A 22,909-nucleotide genomic window follows, 5' to 3' on the forward strand; every position below is an offset into this window, starting at 1 on the left:
TCCTTTGTCCCAATTCAGTCACGGCTTTTGCTCAGCCTCTTCAAATGTCATGGATTTTTCTTAATACTGCAAAGGATGGTTTGAAATACAGAAGAAACTTAGAAGTATGTCACCTTCAGTCAGCTGCTCCTCATTATCTAAAGCCAATACAAAATCCCCTTTCCTGTGGTGTTTCCAAGCAACCAGGTCTGACCGGCGAGGGAAACGTGAGATATGCAGGAGCTGAGACCTCACCAGCTGCTGTGAAGTGTCCAGTAGTGTCTGCAGGGTGAGGCTGGGAAGGAGGAGGTGCACTGGGATGCTGCAGGTGACTGCCAGGATGGGACGCCTGCCTTGGGACTTGCATTTAAATGATCAGGTGTGTGCAGGCTGGTCTGAAGAAAAGCTAGTGTCATCATTGAACAGCAGAAAGAAAAGTAACTTGTATTTGATGTGAAGGCTTCTATCTGAAACTATTAAATTTAAAATGTACTTAAATAGTGGCCTTCCCTGAAGTTGGAAGTATGGAGGCACCTTGCAGTAACATTGATAAGTTAATCTCTTCAACATTTACATTACTGTTGGCTTAGTAACAATAATATGTGCCTAAATTTGTTCCTAATGGACAAGATTTGGTTTTTATTATAATTGAAAGGATACTTTTAGTTTCCAACAACTTTCAATAGCAACATGATAAACACTTCTTTAAACTGATTTTAAAAAGTAAAAGCCAATTTATTCAACCTTCTCATACCTCTTCTGACAGATCTATTCTAAAATTATTATTTTATTCCACTGTTGTATGTCAGTTGTCCCTGAAAATCCAGGATGCAAGAAGAGGACTGTGGTGGGTTGACCCTGGCTGGATGTCAGGTGCCCACCAAAGATGCTCAGTCACTGCCCTCCTCAGCCGGGCAGGGAGAGAAAACATAATGAAAGCTTCATGGGTTGAGATAACAGCAGGGAGAAGTCACTCAGCAAATACAGTCACAGGCAAAACAGACTTGACTTGGGGAAAACTAATTTCATTTATTGCCTATTAAGTCAAAGCAGGGTAATGAGAAATAAAAACTAAATTTTGAAACACCTTCCCCCCACCCCTTCCTTCACGCCTTAACTTTACTCCCAGATTTTTTCCCTCCTCCTGGCCATGAGGAATGGGGGTTGTGGTCAGTTCATCACACATTGTCTCTGCTGCTCCCTCCTCCTCACACTCTTCCTCTGCTCCAGCGTGGGGTCCCTCCCATGGGAGAAGGTCCTCCACAAACTTCCCCAATGTGGGTTCTTCCCATTGGCTACATACAGTTCTTCACCACCTGCTCCAGTGTGGGTCCCTTCCACAGGGTGCAGTCCTTCAGGAACAGACTGCTCCAGCGTGGGTTCCTATCTCCATGGGACCACAGGTCCTGCCAGGAGCCTGCTCCAGTTTGGGCTTTCCATGGGGTCCCAGACTCCTTCAGGCCCATCCACTGCTCTGGTGTGGGGTCCTCCACAGGCTGCAGGTGGTATCTGCTCCACTGTAACCTCCATGGGACGCAGGGGACAGCCTGCCTCACCATGGTCTTCACCAGGGGCTGCTGGGGAATCTCTGCTCCAGTGCCTGGAGCACCTCCTCCCCCTCCTTCTTCACTGACCTTGGTGTCTGCAGAGCTGTTTCTCTCACATATTCTCAGTCCTCTTTCTGGCTGCAGTTGCTGTTACACAGGGTTTTTCCCCCTTCTGAAATACATTATCCCAGAGGTGCTACCACCGTCACTGATGGGCTCAGCCTTGGCCAGCAGTGGGTCCATCTTGGAGCCGGCTGGTGTTGGCTCTGTGGGACATGGGGGAGCTTCTGGCAGCTTCTCACAGAAGCCACCCCTTTAGCTCTCCCCACTGCCAAAACCTTGCCATGCAAACCCAGTACAAAGGTAAGAGCTTGCCTTTATTTCTCCCTTGCGCCCTGCCCCAACCTACATTTTTTAAATCATCATTTACTAAGCTTGTCTAGTAAAAAGATGTACAACCCATCTGGAGGGAATAGAACCTTACAGTTCTGTTGAGAAAAAAATCTGTTCTACAGAAAAAAAAAAAAATCATCTGTTTCCTGTCAAAAGCTATCAACAATAATGGTAAAGCACCTGAGATGATTCTCAGGTTTTAGGCTGAACTTGAAAAACAAGTAATAAGGAGGGGAAAAAAAAAGGGAGGAGAAAGATCAAAAGTCAAACCCATGGGGAGCTGCTGCACGATTGAATACGTTGTGCTAGAGTTACAAAATAGTGAATTAATTTTGTCCTATATTTCTTCTAAATTAATTTTAAATAAAACCTAATGGCTCATAGAAGCAGCTTATATTGCTTTTTTCCTAGTGTGGTTTTATGCAGAACCATTCCAGTTGCTGTCAACTACTAGAAAATGCATTGACTGCATCTGCATTAGCATTTTGGCTCTGAACAGCAGCGTAGCTCTGCAATGAGTCTCTTCTCATCTCCCATCATCACCCCCACGTACTGTTTGTTCAGATCGCAAAGCAGTGTTAGTGCCTATGGAGTAACTTCCTTCAGGGGAGATTAAACCAGAGGTCCACTCCAGGGACGCATTTGATGTGCTCAGACTCTTTTGGAGATGTGAAGGTTCAAATCAATGATAGAGTCTTAGGGCAGCTTCTAACAGCCTGTGCATGGCAAAGTTCTGCCTAGGGGACTGGGCTAAAACTAGCCTGACGTAAAACCTACAAATAGCATGTTGTGTATGCTTAGGGACCTCAGCTTCAAATGGCTTCAACCTGTTGATCCCTGCCTACTGCACTTCATCATTTGCCAAGATGCACATGGTCATACTGCTTCCTGAACTGTGTGTTTCCCAGGAGAATTAATTTTCTTTATAAATGAGTGAGCTTCTGTGTTAAAATATGTTATATAACTTAGGGTACAAGCATATTGTTAAACTTAAGGATAACTGGGTGCGTGGGGTTATGTGTATCCTCCCCTTACCCCAACCAGAGTTAGCACTTCCCCAAAGAGGAAGGAACTGCATAGTATTTTCTCTCCTTAAGGAAACAACTTTTCTTTGCAGTGGAATTGTTCTCAAAGTTACTGTGCTACGGCCAAGCTTTTCATCCCAAATCTTGTAGTTTGCACTTAGTGTGTTACACTAAGTGTGAATTTACAGTTGAGTAATTTTTGGTAATGCAAATTATTCATTTGCACTACATTGTGTTAGATGCAGTGATCAAGTCAGATGAGTATTGTGTCTCAGTGTTACTTTCAAGTTAAACAGTGTTTGATCTTAAGCATCCACCTGTTCCCTTCAAATTAATGTTGGGCACTTGAATGATGATTCCTTTGTGCATTTGCAGGCTGGTAATTACCTTTGGCAAAACATTTGCAGAAATCAGTTTATAACTGCAGGCATACTTTGCTTTTTCATTATCTATTAGTATTTCTATAAAAAATTATCATTGTCTACTGTATGTTACCCTAGTTCTCTCCAAAACAGAAAACTTCCTTGGTTTGTCTGGTTGCCAAAGTCAGCCTGAGAGTGTAAACTTATGAAAGGTGGTGTCATTTCTGTGTTGTAAACTTGATTTTCCATTATATTTGGTACTTACGTACTTCTATATCTACCTTTTTTTTTCCCTGTGCTGTAGTCAGGCAAGTCATTCTTACCTCCACTCTCCACATTCTTCCATGTTTGTCTGCTGGTGTTTTCATCCTAGCTGTGTAGGTGCAGAATGCATTTAGGTGTGTAGGGGTGGAGAATGTATATAAATGTGTATAGGTGGACAACGGAACTGGATTAGCTTCACAGCCTGCATGATCAGAAGCAGTTATTTCTCTCAATGACTAAGTGGCAGCTCAGAGAAAGCCAGCAAATGCAAGGTCAGTGAATGGAGATGTTTGGAAATCCGCTCTGAAATGTAGGTGGCCCAAACACTGCAGCTTTCCTGCAGCTGTGCTCTCTGTCTTTGTTTACAAGTTTCCCTCAGACTTCCTGCCCAAGAATTTTTCCTTTCAGCATGCTTAATGGGTTGGTGACAGCTGGCAGAAGGCACAGTTCAGCAATGATGCTCTTACTGAGAAACATGAAAATATTTTCCTGGTATCCAGATAAAGATGCAGATGCTTCTTATATCTGACACTGAAAATTAAGTTTCATTGTTTCCTGACTCAATCCAGTGCCAACTAGGCTGTTGTATCTTGTGATGGTATGAAGCAGTTCTGCTGATGCCTTCAGGTTCCTCAGCCTCTGCCTCCTGACAAATTCTAAATGGAGTAATTGCTCCCTTTTTGAGGTAGGAGTGATACTATTTCTGTTCTTTTTAGAGCTTATCTTTGAAAAAAATCATAGCAAGTTGCATTGCCTCTGGAAAGTAGCTAAACATATCAGAAAAGTAGCACCTGTGTGTTAGAGACAATGTGCATGTCTGGGTAAAATTCTGCCCCTTCTCCACACCGCAGCTCATCTTTCTGGCTTACCACATTTGGGAAATCTGCTAGTGATATTTTTTGCGCTCAAATCTAGGAAAACCAGGAGCTCCTGGGGAAACTGAAATGCTATTCAGTGACCACTAGTTGCTAAGTGTGTAATTCTGCTGCGATGTTGTGAATTGCTATGTCAAGTTTGTCTTGCATCATGCTTGGCTTTAGGAAGTGGACGTGTGCTTCTGAGGCCCTGGGTAAGAATTCATACTGGCCCTAAAAACAGCTTCTTCCTTTAAAGCAGTTTAGGCTCATACTGCCTTTAAGACTGGAATCTGAGTCCTTTTTTTGAAATAGTGTTACAGCTGAGAATGCTTGCTGCATTTACACCAGTCATAATGTTAAGTTGAAACCTTAAAAATGCCAACAAGGTGGTAATGCAGATGGTTTTCCCCCAGGTATTATTTCTTAACTCAAACAGACTTGGCCTGGAACCTGAGGAGACCAAAAATATTTAAGCAGCAGGTTCTAACAGCATCTTCCATGTGCAACAGTTAGCCTAACATGTAGATTTTCTTGTATATTTTATATATAGAAGTATATTTACTGATTTTGCTGTACATGCCTTGATGCTGCTGTAGTTGCTGATTCTGTTTCCATCGTTACTCTTTTGTCTCACTGCAAAAATGAGCATTAGCAAATGAAATTAGGAAGAAGTGGAACATAAAGTGTTCCTGTGTAGCATCTTTAGGGACAGCTGGGATGATCTGAAAGCAGGTTGCTGGACAGATGTATAGACCCAGGGACATAGGTTCAGGGAGTTAGTAGTCCCTCAAAACACAAAGAATCTAAAGAGTTTTCAGTAGATGGTTTTGTTGATTCTGTTACAATAGTGATTTTCTGTTACAGTCTGGAGGGTATATGTAGACCAACTTAAAGGAAAGGATTGTTTTGGTGCTAATCCAGTTTGTATTTATTTTTTATTTAGTCTTCATTTGACAACTAGGGCAGGTTCCCTCATGTTCTTCAGTGCTGCAGGGCAGTTTGAGTTGCGCAGTGGTTTTTGCCCTTGTTCAGAGCTGAAAAACAAAGTAACTGTGCACAGGGTAGGTTGGACCCTGACTTAATCTGCCCAGTGTTGAAAACAAACCCATAATTTTTACACAGAGGACAGAGGCTTCCATTCCTTGACACAGTGTGGAAGTGAATCAAAACTGTGTCTGTCCAGGTGATTTTCTGGTAAAGAAATGGTTGTGCCCTATACCAATACCCAGTGTGGCCTCAGGGGTCTGCAGCAGCACAGCTGTTGTCCGCAGGCAGGACCTCTGCGCTAAGCTCCGTGGTACCCAGCGGGTGACAGTGGTGGGAAGGGGCGAGGGACAGCTGTGCCGGCTCCTGTGGGAAGTACAGCCCTGAGAACACACTCATAGGATGGACTCTGCTGGTTTGGCAATTTTGTCCTTGTACCAAAATAATGGGGGGAAAAATCAAGCCTTGCCAAGCAAAAAGAGTTCAAGCAACCTCTACTCCTAAACCCGGCTGGATTTTTGGTAGTGTCTCTCCACAGGGTCCTGCTGCCAGCCCACCCGTGTCTGCCTGAAATGGCATCTCCTCATGTCCTGGGGGACGGCAACGTGCTAGTGAAAGTCAGTGCTGTGAATGCTACCTAAAACCTCCCCTGCATCTTTTGGTGTGCAGGGGCTTTCTTAGTGCTTTGTTCCTCTCTGGGAAAAATTGCACATTATCTTTTAACATGATGATGTATCGTGGTCTGTGCAGAGAGCCAATGTTGTGGTCTTGAAGCAGATCACCTTTGTGAGTGAAGCAGATGTTTGTGCTCTTCCCTTAAAGTAGGACTTCCTGAGTACAAACCCTGACCTGTCCTTGCCCAGGGTGTATTTGGAGATCACTTGGTCTTCCTGTATCTTCTAGGGAGTGCGTAACAGTGTGACTCCTTGATAGTTACATCAAAATGTATGTAAATTTCTCAAAATATTCCAGTTTTCCTGTTTTTTTCTCCATTTTCTCCATTTCCAGTTTTCTTCACCTTTGTTCTTACTGGCTTGCAGGTCAAAGCTTGCCATGCTTCTCACTGCTACAGTGAAATTTGTTTGCTTTTACTCTTAATACTGAAGAAATCCTGATGCTCCTTTTTTATTCTAATAGAATAAGCCTCTTGCAACAGATTTAGAAGTGGTATTTTAACATTATTGTTAGTATCTGTCACCAAAGAAAGAAATGTCTCTCCCTTGGCACTGAAATGGCTCGGATCACTACAGGTGTCAGAGAAATGTCCGTTCACTTAAATGCTTTGATTTGAATGTGGTCAAACATGGTGATGGAGTGGAAATGTGCCCCTTCAAAATGGTGGCTTTTGTGGGCCTTGGCACCACTCTTAATGGTTCCATTTTCCTTGCGTTATTGGGGCCGCCTCCTCTAATTAGGACCAGCTGCTGCATAAGAAACACAGGTTGAAAACATGATGTCTGTCCAAAACTTAAAAATTTCTGTTTAAAATTCTAAAACAGATGGAGTTCAGTAAGGGAGCACTAAAGGAGACTGAGATGCATCATAAGTACCAGGTTTTATATATTAACACCCAGGATAGTGTTTTCTGAATTACATCTATCATTTAGATATTACCCTCTCTTTTAGATGATGGGTTAACTTGATGAGGGTATAAGATCAGCATAAAAATCTACTTACTGAAATTCATAAGGAAATCTCTCAGAATTCCTGTATCTTTTTGAAAAATGGGCCTCAGGCCTCTAAATAATGTAGTAGATCTTTATTATCTTCCTTTCTGTCTGCTAGATCTGTGAGGTTGCACAGAAGCAATGACAAGTCCTGCATGCTTCTATCTTGTAGTGCAACCAAGCATTAGTAGGTGCAGTTAAGTATGTATGGTTCTGATTTTTGTTTTCCTTTTTTTCCTTAAGGGAAAAAGCATACCTAACTGAGGGAAAACAGATCAAGCATTATATTATACTCTACTGGATTTTAAACATATTTTAAAAGAATTGCCTTTTAAAATATATTTATAAAGAAACTGCTAATAAACAGGGCATTTGGGCAACCTCACTCTGTCTTCATTATTCTGAAAATGATCAGAAGGATTTCCACTTGGTGTAAGGCAAGCAGCTTGCAGATTAGATATATTCAGTAGTACATGAGAGACCTTGAACTGTCCGTTATGGAGTATTAATTCTATTTTCCCTAAAACCAGCATCAAGATGCAGGAAGATGTCTTTTGTGTGCTGTTTTGTGCAGCACTATAGTATATCTTTTTGAAATTCGGTTTTATCTAGGAGCCATCGTTCACTAAGTTAGTCACAGATGATGATACAGGACATCTGTGTGTCAGGTTTTGAAATTACTTTTAAAAAAAGATTTAAGGAAAGCAAGACCCACAGTATGTTCTCCTATTAATCAACAGGCAAAAAAATATTTCAGCTATAGAAACAACTGTACATAGATCCTGCTACTTACTGTCAGTGTCGCTGACACTAGCAAGAATTACTCTTGAGAAACTCTCTGAAGTTTATGCAGAGGCAGTCTCTCTCTTAATTCCTGGCAAACAAGATGACTTTATTATGCACTGCAAGTACATTAAAAACAGCCTGTACATCTTGCTGGGGTAATTTTGTTGCTATCGCTGCCAGCATTATAAAATAAAGCAAAAGAAGTTCTGATTCTCTACAAGCTTTCTTCTTTGTGCAAATAGAAGTAAACTGCTTCCATGATGGTTTTGCACTGATGCTAATAATTATATCGGATGTAAAATTGTGAAGAATCATACTTTGTTGTGAAGTATTTTATTATGTCTGAAACTCCAGAGTGCTGGAACATAAAAATTCTCACGGGCCGTATGTGAATTCTCCAGAAATTGGAAGATTTGAAAACTGTTACAAACATCAGCTTTTCATGATTGTTCAGCCAGTGGTAATACTTAAGCAGGTGGTGGATTTGGAATCATTGCTCCAGCAAGATATAATCTACAGTAGCAAAAACTTGGCCCTTTGCCCCTGTCTTCTGGACCATAGACATCCACTACACTTTGGATTTTTCACACTTTGGTAAAAATAGCCATGTTGTGTCAGACAAAGTCTGTCTCACCGCCATTCTGTCTTGATAGGGGCCAACACATGGTGGATCATAACTGCTTTTGCATCTGCCATTTTATACAGCCCTTTTTCTGTCTTACCTTGAAACAACCATGTTCTTTACTCACCTTCATTGTGCCGCTTTTGATTTTATGAAACTTTTGTTTTATTCCCAACTCCTAATCCACGTCCTTTCCTCCAGCTTGAAGGATGGTATACTTTATTTGTTGCTTTCAACTGTAGCTAAAGCAGAGGCCTATTATACTAATGAAGGCAGAATCACACTAAACAGACTGTTAATATTAGCTTGTTGTGAATCCAGACATGAGTACACTAATATGGTATAATTGTACATGCATTTTAGTACTATAGTAGTAAAATTAATATTACCACTAGTAAAATTAGTATTACCACTACTGTGTGTCGGAACTGTTCCCTTAATTTGGTTGTTCTTTTTTTGCCTTTTTTTCAACCTTTCCCCATTTCTACCATATACCCTTTTTAAGATGAGGGGAGAGTGCAAAGGGGACCAGAACTGCATACAATTAATTGCATACAATTAAGCTCTTAACAATCATAGAATCACAGGATGGTTTGGGTTGGAAGGGACCTTTAAAGATCATCTAGTCCAACCTCCCTGCCATGGGTAGGGACACCTTCCACTAGATCAGGGTGCTCAAAACCGCATCCAGCCTGGCCTTGAACACTTCCAGGGATGGGGCATCCACAACTTCTCTGGGCAACGTGTTCCAGTGTCTCACCACCCTCATAGTAAAGAATTTCTTCCTTACATCCAATCTATTCAACTCTCTTTTAGTTTGAAACCCTTACCTCTAGTCCTGTCACTACAGTCCCTGGTAAAAAGTCTCTCCCCATCTGTCTTATAAGCCCCCTTTATATATTGGAAGGCTGCAGTAAGGTCTCTGTTACTGCTATGTCATATTTCATATCCATTATGGGAGTTGTCAACTGAGTATTTTACACTTGCTGATTTCAACACTGATTTGTTCTCTGCAGAGATTATAAATTCAGGGTAAAAACTGTCAATCTAATGTGACTGACAGGTTCTCAATTAATGAAGCCTGGAACTGAAATTGCAAAAAGGGGTGGATCTGCTGTTGGTGGTATGGAGATGGCTGAGTTTTACAGGATCTGTACGTACGGACACTTTTTTTGGTTTGTTTGGGTTTTTTTTGACTGATGTGAAGCACCAGACTTGCTTTTTTGTGGGGCTGTAATAACCAGTATGAACACAAATCTTAGAATTATGTAGGTTTTAATGTAAGAAACATGTAGATGACCTCTGAAGGTTGTCTAATCCAGTCCCTAATCAAAGCAGCACAAGTCAGAGCAGGTTGCTCAGGAGCTTCTTCAGTGAAGTTTTGACCAGGACTTCTTGTCCTGGTTTCACCTGGGATAGAGCTAATTTTCCTCCTGGTAGCTGGTATAGTGCTGTGTTTTGGATTTATCATGAGAATAATGTGATAACACACTGATGTTTTAGTTGTTGCTGAACAACTTGTGCTTATCCTAAGTCAAGGACTTTTCAGCTTCCCATGCTCTGCCAGAGAGGAGGTGCCCAAGAAGCCAGGACAGCTGATCCAAACTGGCCAAAGGGTTTGGGATATTGCATACCATATGATTTCATGCTCAGTATATAAACTGCATCTCTCGTTCTGTGTTTGACCACTTCCATGGTACAAAATAAACAGATTTCACATCTGGTCCAAATTTTCTCCATTCCAACTTGTCTGTTGCCTTTTGTCCTGCCCCTGCACACCTCTGAGGAACCTGGGACCATCTTCTCTCTGGCCGACCGCTAAGTAGGTGTAGAGAGCAGAAGCTTTCCCCTTTATCGTCTCTTTTAAAGCTGAGCAATCCCAGTTGTTTCAGCATCTCTTTGCATGTCACGTGCTCCAGCCCTGTCCACCTTGGTGGTTCTCCTCCAGGCTCATGCAGCAATGTGGTGTGCTGCTCAAGCTGTGGGTCTTGCAGGTGCTGGGTAGAGGGGAAGAACTGCTTCCTTGACCTGCTGGCAATGCTCCTGTTCCTCCTCCCAGGTTGTGGTCAGCCTTCTCTGCCGAAAAACATGCTGTTGTTGAGTGGTAATGGCTGTCTTATAGCCCTTTGTGTTTCTGATATAAGGTAGTTAATGCTAAAATGTAGTAAACTAGCTAGTACTTTTAGATAAGGTATGATCTTCAGCTGCAGTTCAGTGAAAGGTTTACGTGTACATCTGTCCTGTCTTCAGTGGAACTCAACTTTGTGCTCAAGTTTAAATGTTTCAGTTTTAAAAAAACTGTTGAAGCAGTTTTTTAAGACTTATTTTTAGCTTCAAACTGGTCTGCTCTGCTGTCTGTCATCTATACATCCATTGATGGCGCTGTCTTGTTAGGAAGCCAAAGTTAAAGTACTTTGACTTCAACCTACAGTGACTTTTTGATTTTTCTCCTCTGGTAGTTTTGGAACCCAACTGAGCTGTGCTGAAATTATATTGATTTCAAAACAGGTTTTTAAAATCTGTTTAAATGTGGACATCATCTCTAATTTAACTCTTTTTCTTTACTTTTACTTTTAATGATGCTCTTATGCTATTTTTCAGACCCCCTAGATAAATTGGGCTTTTTAAAAAACTTTTTTAAGGAGATTGTCTAAGCTAAGTGTGTTATTAATAAAGTAAAAAAAAAAAAAAAAGAGTGAACATGCAAAAGATTGTATCTAAAAGTTCCCATGGAGATTTTCACTGACCTCCAGGCTCCTTTCCCAGTTCTGTTAAATTTCCCTTTTTTTCCCCTTCCCTCCTGGGAATGTGTCCCTGTGTCTCATTCTGTTGGAGGGCAAGGAGTAGAAATCTGTTTTCACTGCTAAACAACTGGCTTAGGGCAGGAACAGGGATATTTCATTTGGAAACAAGGGATGGGGGGGAAAAAATCACTAAAGTAAGGTTTTTGGCAGAAAAAAAAAATGCTAAAAATTAAAGGCTTTTGAAGTGTGTTGCCCAGGAAATAAAATACAATATCTGTATGGGTGTTAATACAGTAACAGCTGGGAAGATCAGCTTGAGAGTAGATAACTGACTGGGTTGGATGGAACTATGAGTCACCAGCTTTTTTGATGCTCTTTTAATTGAAAAACAACAGCAACACCACCACTACCACCAAAAGAAAAAAAAAGCACTTGTGAAACTCCCCTGACTGAAATTTTCCTTTAAGTGTCTTTCCTCAGGTTAAAATGGAAGAAAAAAAAGCTTTATGATTTCACATTGCTAAATGCTCTGGGCTGCACTTCATTACTTGATGAGAGAGTGGAATGGGAAGCTCTTCAGGCTGTTACAACACCGGGCTTATTTTGGTTGTGCCTGTGTAATGCTAGCTCCATCATCTTATCTTTCCTCGTCTGCTTTCTCCAGGTTTAAGTGAGGGTCACATTACTGTTTCCTGTATAAAACAGTTCTAAAGCAGACCATGAAAAGAAATGTTTGTTTGCTAAAACCACATTGCAGGCTGTGGGTATGCACAAGTCTGCTGTAATACCTATTGCTTTATTTCTAAGGTGCTTGCCACAGCTAGAAGGAAAGCACAGAATGTGATCCGTGTTTTTCTCTGTCCCTACCCCAGTTTTCCTATCAGAGAGACAGGTAAACCTCCCCCTCTATCATTCCCTGACTCCACAGGTCTGACAGTACCACACTGGGGTCCCTCCTCCACCCGTGTGGACCCTTGTCGGTCATTGTGGCCGCATCTCTCAGCTCCCACTGGCATCACATAAATGGCCACTCTTCTCTGTTAGTTTTCTGTTTTGTCCTGGTTTCTCCAGTTTTAAAGGTCTTTGTTACAGTTGTTTCTGTTTTCTATAAAGAACATGTCATACAGAGCCGGAATAAACTCCCTTTCTTTTGCTTTCCTACTTGCCACTGCTTCTTGTCCTATTCAAAGGTATTCTTAACTGCTGTTGCCTTTGTGCAAGTACTCGGTCATATAGATTTTCCATCACCAAAGCTTTATATCAAAGAATATGGTATCAAGGGAAAAAGTTTTTTTTTCCTTTCACAGATAAAAGAAAATTGCTTTGTTTTCAGGATTCCCAAAAGACCAACCCAACTTGCTGTCAAAACAAACCAAAAATCTTTATTCTTAGTATTTATGTTCTCAGTGTGTGGATTAAAAAGATCATTTGGAGGGACCATTTATTTGAAATCTAGGTTTCCTGAGCAAACAAAACACCCCTTTCAGTTCAAATATGTGTGGAAAAACTCCCTGTGATACTTAGCTCTCTAGGACCAAAATAGTTATTTCTAATTAGCTTTTATTTGCTTTTAGAGCAGGCTGTCTTGTTATACCATCAGATTTATTTGCTGTGGAAAACCGAAAAATACTAAGACTCAGTTATTAGGCAAGCTACAATCTTTTCTCATTCTTGGCTGGTGGGTTATGCTGTAAAAAGAAAAAAGGCTCACGCAAACTTTCTCAAAGGATTAGAGAACTACAGGAGGTAGGAAGTTTCCTCTAGTGCTGGGAGTGGTTCTTCCAGTGTTACTGGAAACATTGTGAGACAGTGGGAAGAGCTTGTTACTTAGACAAAATTGTCTTGTACCTTCTCAGGATAAATAATGCAGTTTTGATCTTCTAATAGCTACTTCTGTTTTCTTGTGTTTTGGTAAATTTTACAGAAAGAAAAATTAATGAAGTTGATACTTCTAGAAAATAATCATGTAATAAGCTAGGAGTGGGAAGGGGTGTTTGCTTTAGTGTATGATTCATATGCAGAAAATAATAGCTATCTCTGTGCTTTAGAGGACGAGTCTTAGGTGCAGGAATGTTCTGCAGATGATGCAGAGAAAGCTGCGCTGGAAGCTGTCATTTTTAAGGAAAGGCAAAACAGAGAAATGGTTCCCATGTCTGTCTGCTGTTATCGAGATCACCAGCCCGAAAGGGTTTTTTTGTCCCATTTCTAACTGTAGACCGGTTCTTGAAAGATTTATCTAAATGGAAGAGAGAGTATTGACTGGCATTAGGACAAGAATGGGCCTGAGGAGCCAATCTGAAGGTTGAGCTTAATTGATGCTAAATTGACGAGTGACTGTCTTGTTGCTTGGCTAAGCCTGCCTTTTTGGAAACACTCCTATAGAGCAAGAGCGCAGAATGCTGGCAGGAGCCCTATGTAGTTTTAAGCTGTTGCTACAAGCTGTCATCTAGATTAGCTGGTAAAAAACGTCTGAACCTGCAGATTACTGTGGCAGAGCCCGGTCTCTAACCATAGTTTCCTGGCTGTGAAATTTTGCCAAGTATTGTACTAATAATTTGAGGGATGAGGGATCACAAGGTTTCCAGGCACCAGGTGCCCGCCTGCATTTGCTGGGGGATTTTCAGGTTGGCTTTATATCTACCTACAGTATTTTTATTTCCCTGGAAGTGTATACAGTACATTGTCAGAAGGAGATGCTGAAACATTGTTAATACAGAATCACGGAATGGTAGGGGTTGGAAGGGACCTCTGGAGATCATCTTGTCCAACCCCCCTGCTTGAGCAGGGACACCCAGAGCAGGGGGCACAGGAACGCGTCCAGGCGGGGTTTGAATGTCTCCAGGGAAGGGACTCCACAACCTCCCTGGGAAGCCTGTTCCACTCTTCTGTCATTCCCATTCTTCTGCTTATTAGCTTTCATTATTTAAACTGCTTTTAGAAGAAGGGTTTGTTTGTTTCGTTGTTTTTGAAATCTCTGCATCTTTTATTTGGCGGTGGATCCCACCCAAGCTCCTGTGGTCTCCATCCAATCCATTTTACTTACAGAAGAAAACCAAAATGCCTTGCCAGGTGATTCACAATTTCTAAACCTAACTTACTTGTGGGTTATACCTAGTAACAAGAACAGCAGCAAAAATTTAGACAGCTGGTGTTAAAAGTTTCAGATAATCACTCATAAAATGTAACATTTCAAAAGCATCACTCGCTTTCCAGAAGTAATGATTTGACAACAAACAGCTCCTGCCGTTTAGCTCAGTGTAAGCTAATACGGTTTTTTTTGGATGTGAAGCCAAACTTCCAAATTCTGTATTTGCCTTCAGCTTATAAGAATGAATGTCTAGTTAGGGTAGGCAGTTTGGACCAGGCTAAGAAAAAGCCAGTTAGACCACAGCAATCCAATTCATGTATCGTCACTTCGTGTAATGCCACCTTCTACAACAGCAGTATCCTTATTTTTCCATTGCTCTTTACCTATTGCTACCATTTTTCACTCTCACTAGAGCAAGCTTCAGCTGCCCTTTACTGTGGCATATTTTGAACCCTCGTAAACATATGTATTAAGGAAATTTGCTTCAGATAAAGCAATTATCTGAAACCAGAGCACAAAAAGTCCAACCAGATCTAGTCTCGTTAAAGTAATTGTGACATTAGGAGGTCTTATCCTTTTGACTTCATTTCTATTCATAGATTAGAAGGAGGAAAACAAACATCTCGGTGGTTTCTCAAGTTCAAATGAAATGGTTCAAATGCAGGAATGTTTCTGATTCTCACTGAAGAGAACACAACAGCAATTAAGGCAGAAGTATAATGAAAAAAACCCCCTGACTTCTAGACACAAATATCTATTTTTTCCCCTTGTAAAAATTACCAAATGTTTAATTTTTTTGGTGATGTATCTTTTGCATCATCTGTTTCCCTCTAGTTGTGTGAGCAATTAAGTCACTCCACTTTTTACAGATTTAATGATTTTATTGTTTTGTGCTATTTTAACCATTAAATCTGCTGTTAGTTATTACAACAGATTATCAGAAACTGCTGAAGTCCAATTTCAGTTTTCAGAAGACTTATTTTTCAGAAGAAAAATTTATTTCATTCTGAAAATGTTTTTGTGGTTTTTTTTTTTAGTTTAGACCCATTCTGTGTTGTTAACAACCATGTTTTGCCCAGAGTTGTCTAGTTTTAAGGCTGTAATATGTGAACAGAACAGAAGATGGATGTCAGAATTGAAGATAGGAAAATGTGAAAATAGTATAGTTAGTTTTAGGGCTAAATAATTCTAATAAAAAGTTTCACATGCATTTTCTGTTTTAAAAACAGCCACCTCATGGTCAAAGTCCTTTGGGTGGAGTTTGTAAAGCTCCTTTAATATAGAGATTAACGATTTCTTTTATTTCTTTCCATTTATTGATTTGTAAACCTGAAGGCTGTGAATTTTATGAAAGAAAATCCTTTAATTTTGTGTATTCCTATTGAAATGTGTGGTTGCCATGGTACAGATTTGGAGTGAAACTTTTAAATTTCTGACTTCAACCAGTATGATGATTTTTAGTACCATTTTTCTGACACAATTAATCAGAAGTCTGAAAAATGACAAGTACTTACTGAATTTAGCTGACTGGATGCTCTAAAACTCTCGTCTAAAGTTCCAAACTAAAGGTCTAGACTTTACTATGTGGTCTTAAACCTTCTGCAGGGCCCCACTTCAGGCATACAAACGGATTAGTCTGACGAAATTTTGTTGAGAGTTCATGACTCCCTCTGAGTTGCAAGCCATTGTCTGGGAGCAGCTGCTTTAATTTCTAGCTATTCATTTTAATGCCTTCTTTCCAATTGTTTTGTACAATGCCATTTTGTGAATAGAGTTTTATATAACTTTCATCAAATAGCTGAGTGGATTGGGAATTGTTAAAACCTTTGCATCAGTTCCTTGGGACATTTCTGCTTCCTTTCCTGACAGCCCCTGCTGTAGCCTTCCAGCTTATTCAATGAGCATAGTCATTGATGGTGCACTTCAGGATTTAGGTTGGCTGTAAGGTCTTTTGGAGATAAAGATGGATTTTGGACTCCATCAAGGACTTTATAGGAAGTTTAAGAAGAATGGAAGATACCTCATAGGCATTCAGCAGCCTGGGTTCATGACAGATGGTGCAGAATCAGTTGCCACATAAAGGGTTTTAAGCCCAAAGCCTCCATGCTCAGGTGTGATGCTGAGTATGAAAACCTGAGGGCTGCTGGTGGTGAATTAAGGTCATGGTTGCATTTTTTAGCAAATCTTTTTTCTTTGTGAAGCCTGAAGTCGAGGGAGAGATCCAAGAGTATGTCTGAACTCCGGACTGCTCCTAGCTAACAGTGGGTGCTCATTTTGTTGTTTTTCCGCCAAGGAAATGACACTTTGACTACTGAACCTTTGATATACTTGTCTGCCCAGTGATATCATGTCTTTCTTGAGAATTTCTTACCAGATAGATAGATTGGCTCTATTTGTCAGTTGATTTTACTGAGACAGAGACATTTTGAAGGTAGTGATGTGGCTATATGGCAGGACAGGTGGGGCTGCATTGTTGATGTCACACGGAAGCCAGCTGGAAAATTTGTCAGACTGCATTCTGCTGTTGATAATAAAAAAGCAAAATTAAGTGATGATACAATTGAGATATGAATTAGAAATACCATAATTTTAAATGAATATAAGCTTTTCTTAAGCAGGTCTGATTATCTTTCAATGAAGAAAATGTTACCTAAACCCTCTTCTTGAGGTCCACTGTTGAAATTGTTAACAGATTGTTGGCTTTCTGAAGTTGAAAGTCTTTGCATGTAAATCATTCTTCTCTAACAGACCCATATAGGTTTTTATACTGAATCAACACATTTAATATTTTCTGTATATTCAGGAAAGACACTGAAAATGTAAAAATGTAGCTACTCTTTACTTCCCGTTTCTTTTTCTTTTTTTTTTTTTTTTTTTTTTGATGGCAACTATTTTGACTTAGACATACTGTGCTCTATATTCGGTGTTGTGAGTGGGTATTCCAGATGTGGTAAGATGTATAAAACATTGAATTTTTCACCAGATGATGTTCTGCCCTAAACACCGCTCTGAGCAGAAAGAAATTCAAGTAAATAAGGGAGTCAAGTATTTTAAATTTTTACCTGATATCATATAGCTTTCTGTATTACTTTTTTAAAATAGGATACTTTGAAAATTTAAAATTAACAGAGAAGAAAACTTCCTCAGTTTGCCAGAAATTTTGGGTTTTCTCTTCATTGAGAAACTGTTTTCTGCTTTTTTAATGCAGCCTCATGCCTTTGCTACCAAAGATATGGGAAAAAAAAAATTATTTATGCTCCCTCAGCTGGCCTTACAGCTGTGCGGAACAGATCTGTTCCATACCTTCAAAGTACCCACACTTGCAGCTGTTTTTTGGAAATTGGGTCCTCAGTGGACTAGGGAGAACACTTTGTCTGCAAGACCCAGATCTGAGCAGTGAATAATGGCATTTCTGAAATAACCTCTCAGTAACAGTGGGAGCTTTTCGAAAGGAAACAACAATGATATTTTCTGATAACTTTGAGTACATTCAGTTGCAGCAGATGTGCAATCTGTTAGTATGATACAGGAGAACTGTGCATTTGCCACCAGTAGTATACACTGTTTACAAAAATGGGTTCATGTTCTTGCCTGGGTTTCCTGAAAATCTTCTTTGTAGTACAGTACAGAAAAGCAGAACTGAAATGATGTTGTTAAAAAATAATTGAAATAATCCAAGTTTTTTTGAAACTAAGGTGCTAATCCTGTTATGCCTGGGAACATTGTCTTGATAGTGATCACTTAAGAACTATTACGTATTCTTTTGTTGTTGTTTGTGTTTTTTTTTTTAAGCTGGACCTGTGATCTGCAGAATGCTAACATACCCTCCAACTCGAAGAGCCTTAATTGTGGGTTGTGGTCTGCAGATGTTTCAACAACTGTCAGGGATTAACACCGTCATGTATGTATTTACTGCTTGCTTCTCTTTATAAAATATAAGAAAAAGACAATTAGACCAGTAGCAGTTGTAGATGGGCTTCTGGACAAAATCCGAAATGTGGAATATTGAGTGTGAGAGCTGGTTTGAAATCCAGATACTGACATATTTGGTGTCTCAGAAAATAGGTACAAGAGGATGTTAGTGTAAGGGCAAACATTTATATAGAGATGAAAATGCAAACTGTACTCTGGGAGATGAGTTATTACATGTTAGGGTTTACGGTCAAAGCGATGTAAGTCTAGAGAAGAAAGTACACTTACAGTTTGAATTTGCGTGCAAATAGATGGAAAATACTGTGAGGGTTAGACTGTTGACCACATAAATCAGATGGAAGATTACTGTGAAGTGCTAAAGGAGGTCAGATGCTGAGGGAAGAAGCATTTCCTATTATTACATGGTTCTGTTATGTGTATAAAAACTCGGTAAATGCAGAAGTGAAGAACAATATATTGGGTGTTCTGACAAGCTGTCAGCTCACAAGAGGAGTAGCTCTTGGCAAACAGGCGCTGCACAAGACCTAGTTTAAGATTAAATTACTGTTGAGCTACCCTACAAGAGTAACCATAATGAATATGATTTCCATATAGTTTTAAGAGCAAGTGTAAAGTATATTGCAGTAACATCTTACGGAGAAAACTACACTTAAGGGAGCAAGCTTGTTAGGAAATAGTTAAAAGGAACAGCTGAAAGGGTAAAGTTTTTAGTGGTATGAAGAGCTACCGTATTATATGTTAAATATCTGCTATCTATCACACGGGGTGGGGGGGGGAGGGAACCCAAACTCAGTATTGTTAAACTGCAAAGGAGGGAAATCTCTAACAGGTAAAGAGAAAATTTATAAAGTAGAAATTGAAACTAGATGTGGGCAGCAAGAGAATGCATAACTTGTAAGTTATGTGTGAAAACCAGAGGACAGGCACAGAAGGAGCTTGGAGAAATTCTTCGGGCACATCAGAAGCAAGAGACCTAATAGTCTACAGGCCCAGAAAGGATCAAGATGTTGTGAGAACGCTAGCAGAAGAGAAATCTTTAGCAGCAAATCTCACAAAGACTCTTTTTGCATCTGCGTTAATTATGGACAGTATGTGAAGATTCCTGCACTGGAGATTACTTGAGATGCTTCAGATGGTCTGTTTCAAATTCAAGTGTTAGAGTAAGAACTTTTAGAACAAGCTGATTAAAATGAATAGTAACAAATTGCTTGGACTAATCAGGGTACACCCAACAGGTCTGGAGTAATATGAATACATAATCACTGGATTTGGAAATGTAGCATAATCTGTGTGAAGCTACAGCCCAGAAAGTTTCATTTCTGTCCTTATCAAAATTAATTAAAACTGTTACAGAATCAAATGAGATGATGTGTGTTTATAAATACAATAACCAAACATATACATTGAGAATTTAAAATAGTAAAGAGCAGCCAACATGATTGTTGTAGATGGATTATAGCTTGCAAATTGGTTGGATGCGAGTTCATGGTCATGTTAGAATTGTATGTCCCATATGAACTAACCATCCATGACAGCTGCTACCAAAGTTTCTTGAAGAAACCAGGCAGTCACGAAAGTAAGAGAGAAGCCCTCTCAGGTTAGTAACTGTTTAAGATAGGAAAAAGAGGATAATAATAAAAGATCAGTTATCACAAGCCAAGCGTAGACTTGTACAGGGATCTATATAGAAGTCTTTGCTACTTTAATAAGTCTGGGAAAGGGGCTAAACAGCAAAATAACAGCTTGTACTCCTACACCATTCATGATATTAAGACCCCAAAATCTGTGAACATGAACAGTTGTGGGAAGACAATACAAGATAATAAATTAATAAAATGGCAAGTGCATTAACTATACAATAGTATACAGTAATGCTTGCAGGAGGGAACTGACTAACATGCATGGCAGTCTGAATTGTTACTACTCAAAAAAGAGGTCTTGAAGTTGCATTATAGCTCTATAGAAACATGATGATGACATCCATGACTAATCTGGCATAGCACGAACAATTGTAGACGCTCTATCTTTTAGTAAGGATAAACCAGTTTATATATGAGGAAAGAGATAACCTGTATTTCAACAGGATGGTTAGGACTCTGCAGCTTGGAAAAGAAATGAGTTCAGAAGAAACGCAAGAGGTGTGTAAAGCTACTAATGTTATGGAGAAGGTGGAGAGAGCATGATTATTCATCATTTCTTATAACACAGTTTTGATGACTCCTAGGTCTTACCCAGCAGTAGGCTTAAAATAAACATTTTTTTTCATGCAACATATAATTACATAGTGGAACTCATTGCCACAGGATGTTACAGATGCTAAATGTAGAAGTAAGTTTAGAAGTTAGTTAGGGGAACTTATATAATAAACATTATTAAAATGTTATTAAACATGATGTGGGTGCAACCTCTGGCCAACGACAGTCATTCTCCCATTTTGGTTCCTACTACTTTAGGGTGCCTTATTAGGATGTCCATCTTAGAACGAAAAATTGACAAGGTTTATGACACTGGTACGTTGACTTTGTTTATTTTAAACTCCATATGTTTTAAAATCTCAAGCTCCTTTCTATGTGGGAGGTTTTACAAATAGTTTGGAATTGACCTAATTTGCTTGTGGATGTGTAGGAGGACAGAATTACAACTCTAAAACATAGCTGAATCTTAGCTTTAAAATAAGAAAATGCCTATAATAAACACATGAAGGCACTGTTGTTAAAAGTCTGGCTTGTAAACCATTTGCAATATCCAGTAGGTTTATAACAATTCAGTATAACTAAATTTTTAGTTATCAGGTATACAAGACAAACATTGTCCTATGAAAGGACATTTTACAAATATAAGTAAGCAGCTGCCTATTGATGGTTTGCTTGCATAGAAATTGGTGATTGCTTTTTAATGCAGTCATTAAATGGTACCTTAAGGAACTGTCAGATTTTATTAACTCTCTAAGCACTATTTTCCTCTGCATAATGTTTGGCTGTGTCATTCTGGGATTGCTGTTCTGTTGCAGCAGGCATTGGTTATGTTTGGAGGTGGTAGGATTGTGTGAACTTCCCTTCAGTGGTTTTGTAAACTCATTTACCAAAAACAGTCACAAAAAAATGTTTTGATGGTTGGTGCTCACTGTAACTTTGATGCTGCACCCCTTTCTGGGCCGTAGGAGAAGAGGCTGATGACCCCAACTTCCTATTGCCTGGCTTTCCCTTGCAAAGAATTTAGCCTCTGGTTGCCCTCTTTTTCCTTATGTATTCCCATGGGACTCTTCAACACTGCAACTAGTTAACTTAACACGGCCGCAGCAATGATGGGCCCTGACTTACTCTGGTTTGAGGCTTTCCACTATTTCTGATATAAAAGGCTTTGTTAAATCTTATATTGAGCAAGTGAAAAACATTGGCGCCCAAGCGATCTTCTCTTCCATTTTGCCAGTTTGAGGGAAAGGGAACAGCCAGAATCAGGTGCATAATGTATATCAATTCCTGGCTACATGGCTGGTGCTGCCGTGAGGGGTTTGGCTTTTATGACAGTGGGGTGTTATTCAAAGACTACAACATGCTCGGGAGGGATGGAATCCACCTGTCCGAAAGAGGTAAGGGAATCTTCAGCAGTAGGCTGGCTAACTTGGTGAGGCGGGCTTTAAACTGAAGGACGTGGGGGGGTGGGATCCGTTGTGAAAATGCTCACACCAGCACGTCCAATGGGGGAGTAAGTCAGGCCAAGCAGTGTGGTGATAAAGGTTCCTTAGCTGTCTCCCAGGAGGTGAAACGGAAGACCAATCACCTCAAGTGTATGTACACGAATGCACGCCGTCTAGGAAACAAACAGGAGGAACTGGAGCTCCGTGCCCACTCAGAAGGGTATGACATCATAGGGGTAACTGAAACATGGTGGGACAACTCAAATGACTGGGGGATCGCAGTAGACAGTTACAGGCTCTTTCGTAAGGACAGGCAAGGTAGAAGAGGTGGAGGAGTTGCACTCTACATTAAGGAAAACCTCAAATGTATCAAAGCCAACTATGGTGACCGCGACTGCTCTATCAAATGCCTCTGCGTTAAAGTCAAAGGGGTCGTCTCCAAGCAGGACCTCACAGTCAGTAGGATCTGCTACTGACCTCCTAACCGTGATGACAAAGCCGATGAAGCGATACTTGGGGCACTAAAACAAGCTTCTGGCCAACAGAACCTGGTCCTTATGGGTGACTTCAACTACCCAGACATCTGCTGGGAGAACAATATGGCAGCTCATATGTCATTCACCAAGTTCCTGGAATGCATAGAGGACTGTTTCCTGATACAAATGTTAGAAGTGCCAATCAGGAATGAGGCGCTGCTGGACTTGCTATTCACAAACCGAGAAAGCCTGCTTTGTAGTATCTCGGTTAGCGATAGCCTTGGCTGCAGTGGTCACAACATTGTGGAGTTTGGGATCCTGCTGACTGTGCTGAAGGTCAGCTCTAAGACAAGGGTTCTGGATTTTAGAAGAGCAAACTTCAGTTCGCTCAGGGCTCAGTTGGGAGGGATCCCATGGGATGCTTCCATGGAAGACAAAGGAGCTAGTGAGTGCTGGGAGTTCTTCAAGAACTCTCTGTTGGACACACAAAGTCAATTTATCCCCTACAAAGGAAAGGGAAGTAAGCGGAGCAAGAGGCCCCCTTG

General features: G+C 40.3%; 1 protein-coding gene across 1 annotated transcript in view; it reads left to right on the top strand.

The window, feature by feature from the left end:
* SLC2A13 (solute carrier family 2 member 13) overlaps positions 1-22,909 on the top strand; it is a 164,182-nt gene that overhangs the window by 55,527 nt on the left and 85,746 nt on the right. The window contains exon 4 of the mRNA XM_064445363.1: positions 18,111-18,219. Within this exon, the coding sequence (XP_064301433.1) occupies positions 18,111-18,219 (109 nt within the window). The remainder of the gene's footprint in view (positions 1-18,110; positions 18,220-22,909) is intronic.

The sequence above is a fragment of the Phalacrocorax carbo genome, chromosome 1 (assembly GCF_963921805.1).
Source record: "Phalacrocorax carbo chromosome 1, bPhaCar2.1, whole genome shotgun sequence".
Lineage (NCBI taxonomy): Eukaryota > Metazoa > Chordata > Aves > Suliformes > Phalacrocoracidae > Phalacrocorax > Phalacrocorax carbo.